At 38.6% G+C, this 15,048-nt stretch overlaps 1 protein-coding gene across 3 annotated transcripts; it reads left to right on the forward strand.

Annotated features, from left to right (window-relative positions):
• The first annotated feature begins 2,455 nt into the window (after positions 1 to 2,455).
• On the forward strand, positions 2,456 to 13,191 carry pde6b (phosphodiesterase 6B, cGMP-specific, rod, beta). Of its 3 annotated transcripts, XM_040157576.1 has the most exons (24): positions 2,456 to 2,542; positions 2,597 to 2,614; positions 2,810 to 3,121; positions 5,184 to 5,336; positions 6,703 to 6,792; positions 6,904 to 7,044; positions 7,159 to 7,233; positions 7,363 to 7,427; positions 7,683 to 7,749; positions 7,860 to 7,907; positions 8,017 to 8,166; positions 8,465 to 8,608; positions 8,911 to 8,976; positions 9,196 to 9,345; positions 9,490 to 9,597; positions 9,753 to 9,862; positions 10,446 to 10,533; positions 10,628 to 10,728; positions 10,842 to 10,949; positions 11,025 to 11,088; positions 11,231 to 11,305; positions 12,406 to 12,489; positions 12,657 to 12,810; positions 13,133 to 13,191. In XM_040157576.1, exons 1-24 carry the CDS (start codon positions 2,456 to 2,458, stop codon positions 13,189 to 13,191), a joined length of 2,517 nt encoding a protein of 838 aa, XP_040013510.1. The 3 variants fall into 3 exon arrangements, with proteins under 3 accessions (XP_040013510.1, XP_040013508.1, XP_040013509.1); XM_040157574.1 differs by having other exon boundaries at positions 2,456 to 2,614; XM_040157575.1 differs by having other exon boundaries at positions 2,456 to 2,614; positions 12,657 to 12,804.
• Positions 13,192 to 15,048: the final 1,857 nt, after the last annotated feature.

The following is a 15,048-nucleotide window of genomic DNA, read 5'->3' on the forward strand; positions in this document are numbered from 1 at the left end:
GATCAGCCAATGATCACTGATTTAATTTTTCAAGTTTGAAGTAAGTATTCAGCACAAACAAAGTAATCAAACATATTCGGCAAGTCAAACATCTACATAAACCCAGTGTGGTCATTATGGTATAAAGAGATTGTGTAACAAGCAGGAAAATATATTTTGGTTTGATAATGAGAGTTTTGCTTACATTAGTTAAAAAAAATTTAATCTAGGAGCTAAAAAACTTTATTTCAAAATTGGCCGTGTGATGATTTCCAAATTTGTGTCTATCTGCAATTTTGTTTTGTAGGTGGAGCAGAGATCAACCCTTGCTGATATACAAAATGTCTGAGAAGATTATTATTATTTTTCACATTATGGCTCCTGTTTGCACATCAAATACGTGCCTATTTTAGCCATGCTAGCAGCTTTACCTATAGCAATGTTGTTTAGGAATAGCAATGTTGGACTGTTAGTCTGTTTGTTAGTCGGTTGGTCCAAACTACTTTGGTCCAAACTAAAACATCTCAACATGTATTAAAAAGATTGCCCTGAAATTCGATACACATATTCATGGTCCCCAGAAGATGAATCCTACTGAATTTCGTGATCCTCTAGTGCCACCATGAGGCTGACCTTTGTGGTTGCAAGTGATATAAAGAAAAAAGGTTGGTACACTGAACAGCAATCAAATGGACCGGCACAGTGCTGGGTTTTAGTGTGTACCCCAGGAAGGCCAAATAACTGCGCCAGCCTGATCCCTGTTCAGATAGTATAGTATAGTATACGCGGATTTACATATGAGACACCACAGGTCCACATCAAATGCACACTCTTATCAAACTGAACAACCTAAATCACTATGCCCGCCTTCCCTTACTCATTCTGTCCCTCTCTTTCTCTCTCTCTCTCTCTCTCTCACACACACACACACACACACACACACACACACACACACTGGACCTGCCGCAATCTATTATAGTGGAAGCAGATTATCTATGTGACCTTTTGTTTAAGGTGTTTATGGAACCTTATTATAGACAGGTCCTCCCTGCTCTTAATGAAAGGATTAATTTTCTTACAGAAAGACAGACCATCTCTCTTTTTCCATATTGTGTCGTTGCGTGATTGTTGCTGACAATACGATGTTGTTATTGTCAAATTAGTGTCTGGCTTCCAGCTGGCTTCACTCCTTCAGCCTTCTCAGAAAACCAGTGGTGGTCAGTCCCTTGTCTCCTACATCTAATGATACCAGTCACTGCTGTGGAAACTCAGAAAAGCATTGCAGGTAGACTGCATTAAAGACTGCATTTGGAGAAAGAGGGAAAGTTGGGGTGCTGAGATAATGAGCTAGTGTCCTAACTAAATAGGGCTTATACCAGAGGAGGACTTGTTTGATAAGGAGCTTGTACAGGTAGACCTACATGTTTGAGAGAGAAGGTATACTGTAGATGATACTTAAAAAATGAAAAATATGGGAAATATACTGTGGATATGATAAGCAAAAAACATGTATGAATGTGCAGTATCTTAGCCTTTTTTCTGTACACTCTCTATATATTTTATAGTGAAGTGGGGATTAATCACATCACAGATGTTTTCAGAGAATTTATCTGAAATACAGGCAAACACAATACAAATGCAGTTTGTTGTCTTTTTTTTCCGAGGAGCTTTAAAACTTGTTCTAAGGAAACCTACAATATACATTTTTGTAATGAATAAATCAATCTGAAGTTGTCATCACACTAAGTGTATAATAAATTCTAATTTGCACCTAATTTGCACCTTTTGATTCACCTGAGTGCAATCAAAAGAAAAAGGGGAGTGTGTTGCTGTAGAGAACCATATTAAATCTCACAGCGTTTGTGTGAAATGCGCTTTCATAATATCTACAGTACACTACCGCATATATTGCACTTTCAATGCAAACAACAAGGTGTTTCCGTGAACACCATTTTGGTGGTACAGTATCAGACTTTGATCTGTGCTGTTACAAAGGTACTGAATGTACTGAAGCACATATGGGGCTGGATCATTTGGCCACATATCCGTTACTAAATGATCAGCTGACAAGTTTAGCACAGGCAGATCCCTGCTAACCTTCAGCACTATCTGCTGATGACACAAGGATTGTTTGGATTCAGCCCTCTGCCTTCTCCTCAGGGCTCTCCCTCACTCAGTCTGCTCATCCCACTAACTGGGGGGATTTTTTTTTAACCTGCATTTGAATGTGCCCACTTCTTTTTTCCCCCTCTCTGCGTAATACCTGGGTAAGAGCTGTTTTTTTTTTTTTCTGTAGGGGATAAACTGGATAACCCAGTAACTGTATGCATTGTTTTTCTGATTTTGTCTTTTATTTCTACTTGGAGAAGTTGGAGTTAGCTCATTTAGAGCAGCGTTGGACCGAGTGGGAGCTCCATCATTGAGCTGAAGAGGGAGAAGAAAGGAACATTTGGGAGAAGAGGAGGAAGAAGGGACCATGGGTGTGCAAAAGGAAGATGTGGAACAGTTCCTCAAAGGGAATCCTGCATTTGCTAAACAGTACTTTGCCAAGAAGATGAGCCCTGCTTCCATTTCAAAGGTGTCAGGATTCCCAGAGAAACAGGTTGACTTCAGTGAGTTCCAGGAGCTCAGTCAGGTAAATGAAATTATTTCTCTACTTGTTTCTGAAAACTAAAAGACCAGGGAGAGACATCCTGATTTACCTAACATAAACCTATCGATATACAGTATATCTGTTGGCAAACTTCTGTATTTATTATGAAGGTCCTAATCATCTCTACCGAAACCAAAATCTAAAAGTGGGTGTATTTTTTTAAATCTCTTTTTCAAGGTTGAGGAAAGCCAAATCATGTACGACCTGATCAAAGACATGCAGGAGAACATCAACGTGGAGAAGGTGGTCTTCAAGATCCTGAAGAGACTCAGCTCTCTCATCCAGGCTGACCGGTGCAGCTTGTTCATGTACCGGCAGCGGAACGGCATTGGAGAGCTCGCCACAAGGCTCTTCAATGTCAGCACGGAGGCAGAGTTGGATGACTGTGTGGTGCCACCAGACTCTGAGATCGTCTATCCACTGGACATGGGAATAGTTGGCCACGTTGCCCAGACCAAGAAGACTGTTAATGTCAAAGATGTCAGAGAGGTAAGGGTGGAGGGGGGTGGGTGGGCACCAATGAAGCCCTATGTGGCTGGAGTGCAGATAGTATGCAAATCAACAGTGCTGTCACAGTGTAATTAATAATACTACCACCGGAAGACGCCATAGCCTTCAATTTTTTTCAAATCCCACACATAGCAGCTTTAACCAATAAATAAATGTTTATCTTCCTGACCATTACATCTTTATTTCACAACTCGCAGGCCAGTTTTTTAACGTCATGGTAGCTCATAAGAGTGAGAGGGATGTAAGAGAAATGATTTTCAAATAACTCATTAATTAAATGTTACTCAGCCAGTCTGCCCTTTACGGTCCTCCTGAAAATGAGACATAGAGACAAGTGAAAACTGCACTCGGGGCAGTTCTACGTAAAAATATCAGCATGATACAGAAAGTGGGGCTGTGGCACAGAGCAGGATTACAGAGTTATGGCAAGTGCCAGGGAATCTTTTCAGAATCTTTTCTTTAATCTAAATTTAGGAGTAAATTAGCTCCCTCGTGAAAATAAACTGCAGCAAGACTTTGCCATACACCTTTAATTTTTCAAACTCAGGATAACCGGCGTGTTTCTTAAGGGACATGCTAGCTAATGTTCTTCTCCCCAAAGGTCATCCCAGTGAAATAGATGTGGGTCATGGCTAAAAATAGCATATCAACGACTGACAAGTGTTGATAGTTCACATTTGGAAAAGGCAATAACACAATAACAAGACACAGACAGGGAGCAACCATCAAATGATATTTCACTGGGACTGAATGAAAACGTTTTTGACTTTTAACTACACCCATAGAATGATGCAACCTGTGGAGATGTGTCACGCCATCCATTTAATAGAAAACAACCTATTAGTTGTTAGAACACAATTGATCAAGCAATCAATATCCTATGCTCTCATGCAGATTTAATTTGTGGGGTGGTTATGAACAATGCCAGGTGTAGAAGCCCTATTGTAGCCCTATTTGTAAAAAGATTTTGGGTCATGCTGACACAACAAAAGCCAGGGTTTAAAACATAGTTTCTATAGCTTTACTGTTTATGCAGTAAAAAGCACATAATATTTATGTGTATCATTATATAAAACTGAAGAGATGTTAAGGTTTGATTATAGTCAATGGCATGTCCTTAATAAATGTGTATGTTTTCATGAATCATAATATGCTTACATTTCATGATCAGTGCCTGCTTGTTGTAGACAAGTTAAATAAGTGTTTGTAACATGTCTCTATACTTGACCAAGTGAGAGTGTAAATCCCCTTGTCAGACCTAATCCATTTATTTCCAGATCCCATCAGCCTCTGCTCTAGCTGTGGATTAGAGGCCTCTGGCGTTTAGTCAGCAGTCAGCAGGAATCTAAAACAGATCAAAACAAGTTTACTTTACACTGCCTCAATATGGCGTGTCCACGGTACTCCGTACTTTTATGTCTGGATTTTAATGCAGCAGACATTTACAACAGGTTTTCAAAGATACCTGATTAAATATGTATTGTACCCATTTTAAATAAATAATGTAGTTTCATGATGAAATCATCTTGATAACTGAGCTTTGTGAAACATATAGCTGATCAAGATCGTGGGACAGTGTGCTTTTGTAAATCATGAAGAAAAAATGGAGAAAACAGGAGATCATTATTTCTTGCCATGTTCAGTATGGTGATTTCAGGTTTTTCCAACATCCAGACATTATTGCAAGCGATTTATCAGCTTCTAGATTTTAGTCTATATCGCACATACTTTAGAGGCCTATAACTACTTACCTACAACATGGCATTTAAAAAAGACATTCACAAAAATATGTAATATGAAGGTTATTAATGTAAGTTATTAATGATTGTAGATGAGTTATACAATTTATCTCTAATAAATCCACTCGAACTCAGACATCACTCTTGTATATACTAAATATAGATTAACTTTTTACAAAGTTTAAGTAAATATTTGTCTGATGTCTAAATATATGTCTAAAACAACTAATGTAAAGTCAGATTACATCAAATGTATATTATAATAAAACTACATTATATAAATTAATTATTATCTCTTTTAGAGCCAGTACTTCAGCTCATTTGTGGATGAACTCACAGAGTACGAGACCAGGAACGTTCTGGCTACGGCCATCCTCAACGGTAAAGACATGGTGGCAGTGATCATGGCTCTAAACAAGACCACGGGACCACATTTCACTCCTGAGGATGAAGACGTGAGTCCCAACCACACAGGAACCAATGCACAAAGCACACACAGTCAGAGCAGCACGTACAGAGGCCTCAAAATAAAATCATATCCTTCATATCATATAATAATCCCTCAGGCCAAAACTGTCAGAAGATTTTCATTTTGGCTCTTTTTGGACACTGATAATACATCAAATTGGGATGATAACTATAAAAGACAACTGAGATACTTTACGGGTGTCACTGCAGCTGCGAGGGAATTCCCTTCGAGCCGACTGGTAGATTATTAAGGTGTTTAAGAGATGGAGTTCAATACACGTCAGGTCATTAATCCAACACGTAAAGTGATGTCATCCCAACTAAAAATAAACTAAACTTTAAAATGGAAATAAGCCTGAGGTGAAGACAGGTCGGTAATGGACTTGGACTCACAGGAGGTCAATGACGTATTTACTCCACAGACAAAATCAAACTAAAATGTAATCTGAATAACAGCAGCAGGAGTCAAGCTATTTCCAAAAGACATTTTATAGTCTATACATTAGACAGACGGGTGCTGGAGAGGGAATATAAATAAATAAATAGCGTTTGCAAAAGCCTTTTTATGTTTTTCTGCATTATATCTGTTATTAGCCAGGGTTGTTATCTGCCTGAATATCATCCTTACCTTTAAATTTACCACATTAATTATTTTCAGACAAGGGATAATGGCCTTTCATTTGACATCCAAAAATGCAGTTTGTTTTTAAAAAGTTTAATTGACTGATCACTCTCATTTAAGATCACTCTTGATTATATAAGAACAAATTTCCTTGTATTTTTTAGATGCTCAGCAATGAAACAAGTCTAATATGGACAGATAATGGCAGAAACCAAAAGAAGACAGAAGAAAAAGTAGAGTGGAGACAGAGGAATTACAAAATGGTTAAATGAAGGGACAAGGAAGTTCCCTGGTTTGTTGGAGAAAAGACTTCTCAAAGAAAGACTGTAAACACGTTTCATGCGCTCGGAGTCATGCAGCTGTTTTTCACACTCTAATACCACTGCTTTCCCGACATTCACTGTATAGTCTGAATGTGTGTTTAACTCAGCCCAGACTGATTTTACTCTTCTCCCTCTAAGCACATTATTTTTCTACCACTAGCAAACTCATTGAGTGACATGCTGATGGGACATTTGGGGGTATACGGTGCATAGTTGTTTTTTTAAAAAATCACAACTTGTAATGTTTATCTCTTCATCCGTCTGCAGTGTATCAGATTATACTGTATCTGATATCATCACACATTACCACTTCTTATATTGTGTCATACTGTACCACTTATGTAATTACGTCAGAATTTTTGTTGTGTCATATCATGCCTTTATATTGCTTTCTTTTCTCTCATTTAGCTTTTTTTAAAGTATCTGAAAATTGCCAATTTGAACTTGAAGATCTACCATCTGAGTTACCTCCATAGCTGTGAGACACGTAAAGGACAGGTAAGGGACATCAACCTGCGTATGGTTTGACTCAATCAATACAAATACCGAACCATTTTTCTTAAAAATTCCTGCATTAAATACATTTACACTGTGCCTTCCGTTTCCTAGCTGCTGCTGTGGTCTGCCAACAAGGTATTTGAAGAGCTGACAGACATTGAGCGACAGTTTCACAAAGCCTTGTACACAGTCCGAGCCTACCTCAACTGTGACCGCTACTCCGTTGGCTTACTTGACATGACAAAGGATAAGGTACTTTGCCTGTATTTGTGTCTTTGCCTGTAATACTCCACATTTTGTGTTCACGCATTTGTTACCATGAAGTTACATTCTTCTCTGCGTTTTTTCGTTTCCATCTCCTTCCAGGAGTTCTTTGACATCTGGCCAGTGTTGATGGGAGAGCAGCAACCTTACTCTGGCCCCGTAACTCCTGATGGCAGGGTACATTTTTTAAACATTTCATTTATCCAACATTGTTAACAGCACTCCGTCGGTAGAAGGTATCTACATACTTGACGATGCCCTTGGTGTTTTTTCTACTCTAATCTCTGTATTTTATTTCTTCTCCAGGAGGTAAATTTCTACAAAGTGATTGATTATATATTACATGGAAAAGAAGACATTAAAGTAATACCGTAAGTACATACATTTTCATTTTCAAGTTTGCTTAAGTCTGAATATTTATTCTAGCCGTGGTGATGGATTAATACGACAACAAAATACCAATAATTCAACATTAGTTATTTACTTTGCAGAACTAATTGAAGAAAAATGGCTTTTTTTTTTTAAGTGAGCATAAAAACAGTCGGTGTCAGAAGCCCAATAACAGCTGGGACACAATCTGTTGTCACACACCTGCTAACAGGTCTATTCACCTATCTGTCACACAGCAATCCACCTGCAGATCACTGGGCCTTGAGCAGTGGCCTGCCAACTTATGTTGCTGAGAGTGGTTTTGTGAGTTATTTGTTTATAAATTACAACAAGCTGTTGAATCAGTTAAGACCAAACGAAAGGCTTTTGCACATTTTTCCCCATGATCAGTCTGTTTGTTTCCTGCTCTTTAGATTTGTAACATTATGCATGCAGCTGCTGATGAGATGTTCAAGTTTCAGGTAAGAGACATAAGACGGACAAACACCACTGAAGGGAAAATTAATGATTTTACAGAAAACAGTCCTTATAGAGGTTCAAATGTTTTCGTTTATTGTTCCAATGTTACAGACTGAGCCACTTGACAGCAGTGGTTGGACCATAAAAAATGTTCTCTCACTGCCAATTGTCAACAAAAAAGAAGAGATAGTAGGCGTGGCCACCTTTTACAACAGAAAAGATGGAAAGCCTTTTGATGATCAGGACGAGCAGCTCATGGAGGTAATATCACTCCTTAATTACAATGGCTTTAATCATATAATGAAACTCTGTTTTGTAGTTTTTTACAGTATATACACTGAATACACTATAGTTCTACACTATATACAATACTCCTTGTGATGCAGTCAATCTTGCTATAACTTAAAGAAAGAAAATTCCACCAAGTGACGAAAGGAGAAAGTTGAAAAATTTCATCATCTGTATTTGTCTGTGGTCAGTCGGCTCCTGATAGATGCACCACATACAGCACATAATGTGCTGATCCTGATTTTCTGCTGTTGATTTCCCTGTTTCTCAGGCTTTGACTCAGTTCCTGGGCTGGTCGGTTTTGAACACGGACACTTATGACAAAATGAACAAGCTGGAGAATCGCAAAGACATCGCTCAGGACATGGTGCTCTACCATGTCAAATGTCGGGATGATGAGATTCAGAATATCCTGGTCAGTACTTTATAGCCTTTAAATTTGAGCTTTGTCAAAAATCTCAGTGTGCAAGTAGCATATTCTATCTTGTCCACAGTTTTTCTCGACTGCGTTTGATTGAGAGACTTTATTTCAGATTCAAACTATGCTCATTTTTGACCCAACAACAGGCACCTGAAACGGTCCAGAATCAAGCTGATAAAAGTTTAATGTTAACACTTTCTGTTCAGTATGACTGTTTCACTTTGTGGGAGGCTTACTTGTACTTGTACTTAATAATTTGTTGAAACAACCCTCAATGGTTTTCTCGTCACTCCCAGAACACCAGAGACGTGTATGGCTGTGAACCCAGAGAGTGTGAAGAGGATGAGCTCCTTGATATCCTGGTAATACTACAACTCAAATGCAATTTAATGTGTCCCACAGCTGGCATGTAATCCTTACAAGAGATGGCAAATTTGAGTTATTCAATCATGTCGGAGTGTGACACTTCAGTTACAAGAACACAAATCAGTTATTTTCATCAGAACTGTCTGTCTGCCAGTGCCATGAGTTTGCTGTGTACTATTTTACCTTACTCTGCCATCTGTTCATTTCCCTCTTAGAAAAAAGACCTACCTCCAATGATTAAGAAGTTTGAGATCTACGAGTTCCGCTTCTCAGATTTTAACTGCACAGAGATGGACCTGGTGAAGTGTGGGATCCAGATGTACTATGAAGTCGGGGTGGTCAAGAAATTTCAGGTCCCTCAAGAGGTGATCTAGACACGCAAATAAACACACACGCATACAATTGTTATATCTTAAGCTTATGCGCAACAAGTTTGTTGTGTCTTGATTTTATAAGCTCCAGGTCCACATTGTATATGATTAATTGGTTCGGTTCTCCTCTCCTTTCAGGTGCTGGTTCGGTTCATGTATTCAGTCAGTAAAGGCTACAGACGAATCACCTACCACAACTGGCGCCATGGCTTCAACGTGGGACAGACCATGTTTACACTATTAACGGTATTGTTTTGTGTATTATTTTAGCCTCCATTTACAGTAGAAGAATTCTAAATTTTCTGCATATATGTGTTCCAGTTCAGTGCCCGAAAGCCTAAAAAGTGAAAGAACAGTGTATTTTCTTTATTGGATCACTTTGTGTGTTTTTGTGTTCTCAGACGGGAATGCTGAAGCGATACTACACTGACTTGGAGGTAATGGCCATGATAACTGCAGGCTTCCTGCATGATATTGATCACAGAGGGACAAACAACTTGTACCAAGTCAAGTAAGTGCCGTTGGAAACTTTTTCATTTCTTAGTCGAAACAAATTCCAACCTAAACTCTGCAAAATGATACTGTATGTAGGGAACGTCAGTCCCCATGTCACTGTGGATGTACAACAATCACACAAACCATGCCTGACCTGTTTTTTTAGTCAAAGTTACATCATTTTTCTGTGAAATTTCAAGTTAAAAGGATCCAGTGCTTCAAAATTGTCCACATTAATGGTGCATTGATGTGCTGATGTGTAGATCAGAAATATGGCCCTCTGATAAATATGTTAGTCAGCGTAATATTCAAAGGTTTTCAATGCCTTTTTAATGCATCTTAATCCTTTCAACTGCATGACAATCCACTGATAATGTAGCTTTGACAACAATGTGTGGGATTCACTGTATTGGAAGTCTTTGCAAGTAGATTTTATTGAGTTGTGACTAAAACCAGTTGCCACCTGGAAGAAAAAAAAAACCCTTAAAAAGCCTATAAGGTCATACATTCATACTCACATTGTCAATACTTAAAGCCTTGTACTTGAAACTGATGGTGATTATTGTTAATCTCATGTTTAATCCTGTTGCTGTTAACAGATCTGGTAACCCCCTGGCCAAACTACACGGCTCCTCCATCCTGGAACGACACCATCTAGAGTTTGGAAAGTTCCTCTTGGCTGACGAGGTGAGAAAGAGAACAAGTCAACCTAACTCGTACATGACTGAAACCTCTTCCTCGTCACATCCTCTGGTCACTAATTATGACTAATGCTCTGCAGACACTGAATATCTACCAGAACCTTAACAGGCGACAGGTGGACCATGTTATTCATCTCATGGACATTGCCATCATCGCCACTGACCTGGCTCTTTATTTCAAGTCAGCATTGTCTCTCATTTACTCTACCTACTTGTTCATTCCCTCATTTTTACTTCATGTCTATACAGTAAAAATTCACTAGTGAAATAGTTCTTCTCCTTGTACCTGGCTAGGAAAAGAACCATGTTCCAGAAGATCGTGGACCTTTCACACACATATGAGGATGAGAAGAAGTGGGTTGACTTCATGTCTTTAGAAACAACCAGGAAAGAGATCGTCATGTGAGTACAACGAACACGCACAAAATTCTTTGTTCCTATACATTTCTCTGATTCCCGAAATCTTTTCCATTTTAGGGCTATGATGATGACTGCATGTGACTTGTCCGCTATCACCAAGCCTTGGGAGGTACAGAGCAAGGTGAGAAGCTCAAAAATTTAATAAATGGGAGACTCGCTGAGTGGGTCTGAGCTGCTTCTCTAGGGATGACTCTGTGTGTGTGTGTGTGTGTGTGTGTGTGTGTGTGTGTGTGTGTGTGTGTGTGTGTGTGTGTATCTTTCAGGTTGCGTTGTCTGTAGCAGCAGAGTTTTGGGAGCAGGGTGACCTGGAGAGGACAGTACTGGAACAGCAACCCATTGTGAGTTTACGAATTGTTGTAATAAATATGTGCATCTATGTGAAAATGTGCACATGTTGATATCAGTAAATAACCTTGTACGCTATCCGGGGTATAGGGTGCAGCTAACGATTTTCGTTATCTATTAATCGGCAAGTTATTTTCTTAATGACTTGTTTGGTCTGTTAATGGCAGAAAATAAGTGTCAAATATACATCACATTTTCTCAGAGTCTGTGGGTCTACACCCCAAAATATGCAATTTAAAATAATATAAAACAGAGAGAATAAGAAAATCCTCACATTGAAGAAGCTGGAACCAGGTATTTTTGGGATTTTTGCTTAAAAAATTAAACAATGAATCAATTCTCAAAATAGGTGCCAATTAATATTTCCGTGATCAGCGAATCAATTAATCAACTATTGATTGCAGATCTTTGTGGTGTAGCTGTTTATATTCATTTTCATATGGCAGATTTGGTTTTATGAAAATTCAAGCCGTCACTTAATTTCTAGTTGTATTTTTGCTTGTTGTGCTGCTGTTGACTAGTAGCTTTGCACCACCCTATGGCCTATGGCCTTGCCGACATATCCAGTAGCTAGGGCTTTAGACAGACTGATAAATCTTTAGTGGGTCTGTAAACACAGAACCCAATGAATTTGGCTTGTTGTAGTATCTTTAACCAGCCTACAGCTACACAAATATTAAGTTCTGATCAAGTCCTGACTCTAGTGACACTACCTATTCTTTTCAGGCAATGATTAACATAAGTATGTTAAAAATATAAACTCATGATGAGGAATATAAACTTCTCAGCAGCCTATCAGGAGAAAATGGTCAGGTAGTAACAAAAACATGATTGTGCAGGTGATTTCCAAGTCAGTGCAACACAAATAAAATTCAAGATGGTGCATAACTTCTTCCTCCGTCACTCGCTTGAGTGCTGCCAGTGATGGCCGAAAGTCATATTGCACCAGTACTGATATAGAAACATACTCTATAAAGCCAGAAGCATTAAGTCTTACTACTCCCAATCACTTAAGCAGCAGCTGATGTCATTGATGTATTGAACTGATATGTTGCTTTTGAGTGATACACACAGTTTTTGTCTCTCCCACCAGCCCATGATGGACAGGAACAAGGCAGCCGAGCTTCCAAAGCTACAATGTGGTTTCATTGACTTTGTCTGCACGTTTGTCTACAAGGTAATGTTTCACATTGACTGTGCCAAATCATTAATTTGTATGTTTTTGGGGGGGGGTCCCTGGTCCTTTTTACTATTTATTGTACAATTTTGTACAAGGCAGGTCTGAAAAAATACTTTTAACTTTTTTCTTTTTACTTTATTTGTCTCTGATCATTTTCTGTTCAGGAGTTCTCTCGCTTCCACCCGCAAATCCAGCCCATGCTGGATGGCATCCTCAATAACAGGATGGAGTGGAATGCTAAAAAAGAAGAGTATGAAGCTAAACTCAAAGCTTTAGAGGAAGAGAAGGCTGCTAGAGAGGCGGCTGCAGCCAGTAAAGGTGCAGTGAGTCTATGGAATAATCACGCAACTACAATGAATTGCTAGAAAGTTGTTTACCTAAAGTTACTATCTTTGCCTGTACTTTTGTATCACGTGGTGGCTGCTTCAAAGTGTGGTTCAATGTGGAGTCAGCGCCAACATCCAGAAGAACATTGGAGCTATAATGTTGAAATTGTGCTATTATGTAGCTGTGTGTTTATCAGTTTTGTATGTTGAAATTAGCCAAAACACAAAGTCTGGAAATGTAACATTAATTCCAAAATTTTCCTGAATCCCAATATATATTGACTTTTTTGTCCGATTTATTCTTTGTCCACCAGCTGCTGCAAACAACCCCAGTGGTGGAGGCTCTGGCTCCAAGACCTGCTCAGTGTGCTAGAGGGTCAAAAAGCTGTGCACATTATGGGAAGTGCACACAGACAGCTCATGACAGACTGACTTCCGAATAACCTTCAAAATCAAAGCCGTTCAGTCAGTCTCACCACCACGGAAATAATGCAATAAAGTCAGGAAGAAGGATTCATGAGTGAATGCAAAGCCCCATAGCATTTCTTCAGAAAAACTGGTTCAGATCGGAAGAGAAAAACCTGAACAAGGAGAGAATCCTCACCAAGAAGAGCAATGTTTTATCTTGAAGGTACAGTAAGCAGGCGGGCCAAAAATGAATTCAGGATATGACAGGACATCTTGGAAAAACATCACTGAGGAAGAACAGAAACTGCCAGTCATGTCTAGTGCTTCTCCTTCATGTTATATTTAGGTCAAAAGTACCCATCCCTTTCTTAAAATTCTTAGTATCTAAATATGGATCAAGAGCCAAGGTGATTTTTGAATCTTATGTTTTCATTCTTCCTCATACAGTACCAGTTTCCTGATATTTTGAGGATTATTCATGATTATTTATTATGTAAGAGTGAAGGTTCTATACAAGTAATTCTTTGCAAAGTCCAAATCACTGTAGACTGTATATCATGTTTGGAGCGCTGTTTTCAAACATAGTGTATATTGTACATTAATGTAATACTCGTTTTAGGGTTTCAGAATGTTAATTCAGATAATGGGTAGATAGAGCTATTATTGAATTACTGTATTATATTATATATATATTCTAATATTCCAAAATGATAATTTCATGTTCACTCCTTCCAGTCACTTAACATTTACAAATGAGAGTTTGTTTACCTTGACTGCAGAGAGCCAAAGGTAGATGACAAGCTCAGTGAAGCCTATGGTTACTACAGTATATAGGAACAGTAAGGTGATGGCATAGAAATCTAACTTTACTGTCTGCAAACAAGCCTGTAGTTGCTTACTCATGATGCCTTCTCACTGTACATACATCTGAGAGAATAGCTGAGAATGTTATATTTTATGAATATACAGTTACAAATGTCTTAATAAAATAGAGCCCATTGGAATCCAGTTACTCATCTGAAAAATGTTGAAAATTTTTATTATGAACTGAATAATTAGATTCCAATTTTTGACGCATAAAACAGTCCTAGGAGCAACCATCTTTCTCCAAAAGCTACAAAAAGTTACTACTCATTAATCCCTGATGGGAAATTCATCTTCTGAAATGGACCTTTCCTAAATAGGAGCAAGGGTCAGGCACAGTGCGTCACCTGAGGACTGACTCCAGTTCTGAGGCCAGTGTCTTCATAATCTTCAAAATATGTAACAATGATGTGTTTCCATACGAGAGAAAATGAAACACAAATGCAAACATGGAGAATTTACAAACTCTACAAAAAAAAAAGGATCAGGTCAGAGACCTGAACCTCAGACTGTTCCGAAGCATTGGCGTTAACCACTAGCCCGTCATGTACCTGCAATAACAATCTGCGCAGACAGACAGTGGAAGGGGAACAGAGCTGTTCGAGACGGCGCAAGGGAGCAACTTAACTTCTTGTAAAAACTTGTACATATTTCCTCCCGCCCTGTAAATATAAAAAGTATTTTTCTAGTTGAAAGGTAAATGCTTATTTTTAATTAGGTTAGTGACATTTGCAGGCACTGGCAAATGAGTCACCAAGTAATTTTGTTTTCCCCTTATTTATTGAATTATGGTTTTATCATGCTTGCCTCATTTTACTGATGTACAAGTATTCCACCTATGGAAAAGAAGCATGGGTGTTTCAGAGATGACCAACTTGTATTAGGCAACACATGTACCTAAATATGCTGCCGACATACCCAGAACATTTTTAAAGAGACTTTATTTACCTAATAGTCA

This window comes from Xiphias gladius, chromosome 20, assembly GCF_016859285.1.
Source record: "Xiphias gladius isolate SHS-SW01 ecotype Sanya breed wild chromosome 20, ASM1685928v1, whole genome shotgun sequence".
NCBI classification, from domain to species: Eukaryota; Metazoa; Chordata; class Actinopteri; order Istiophoriformes; family Xiphiidae; genus Xiphias; species Xiphias gladius.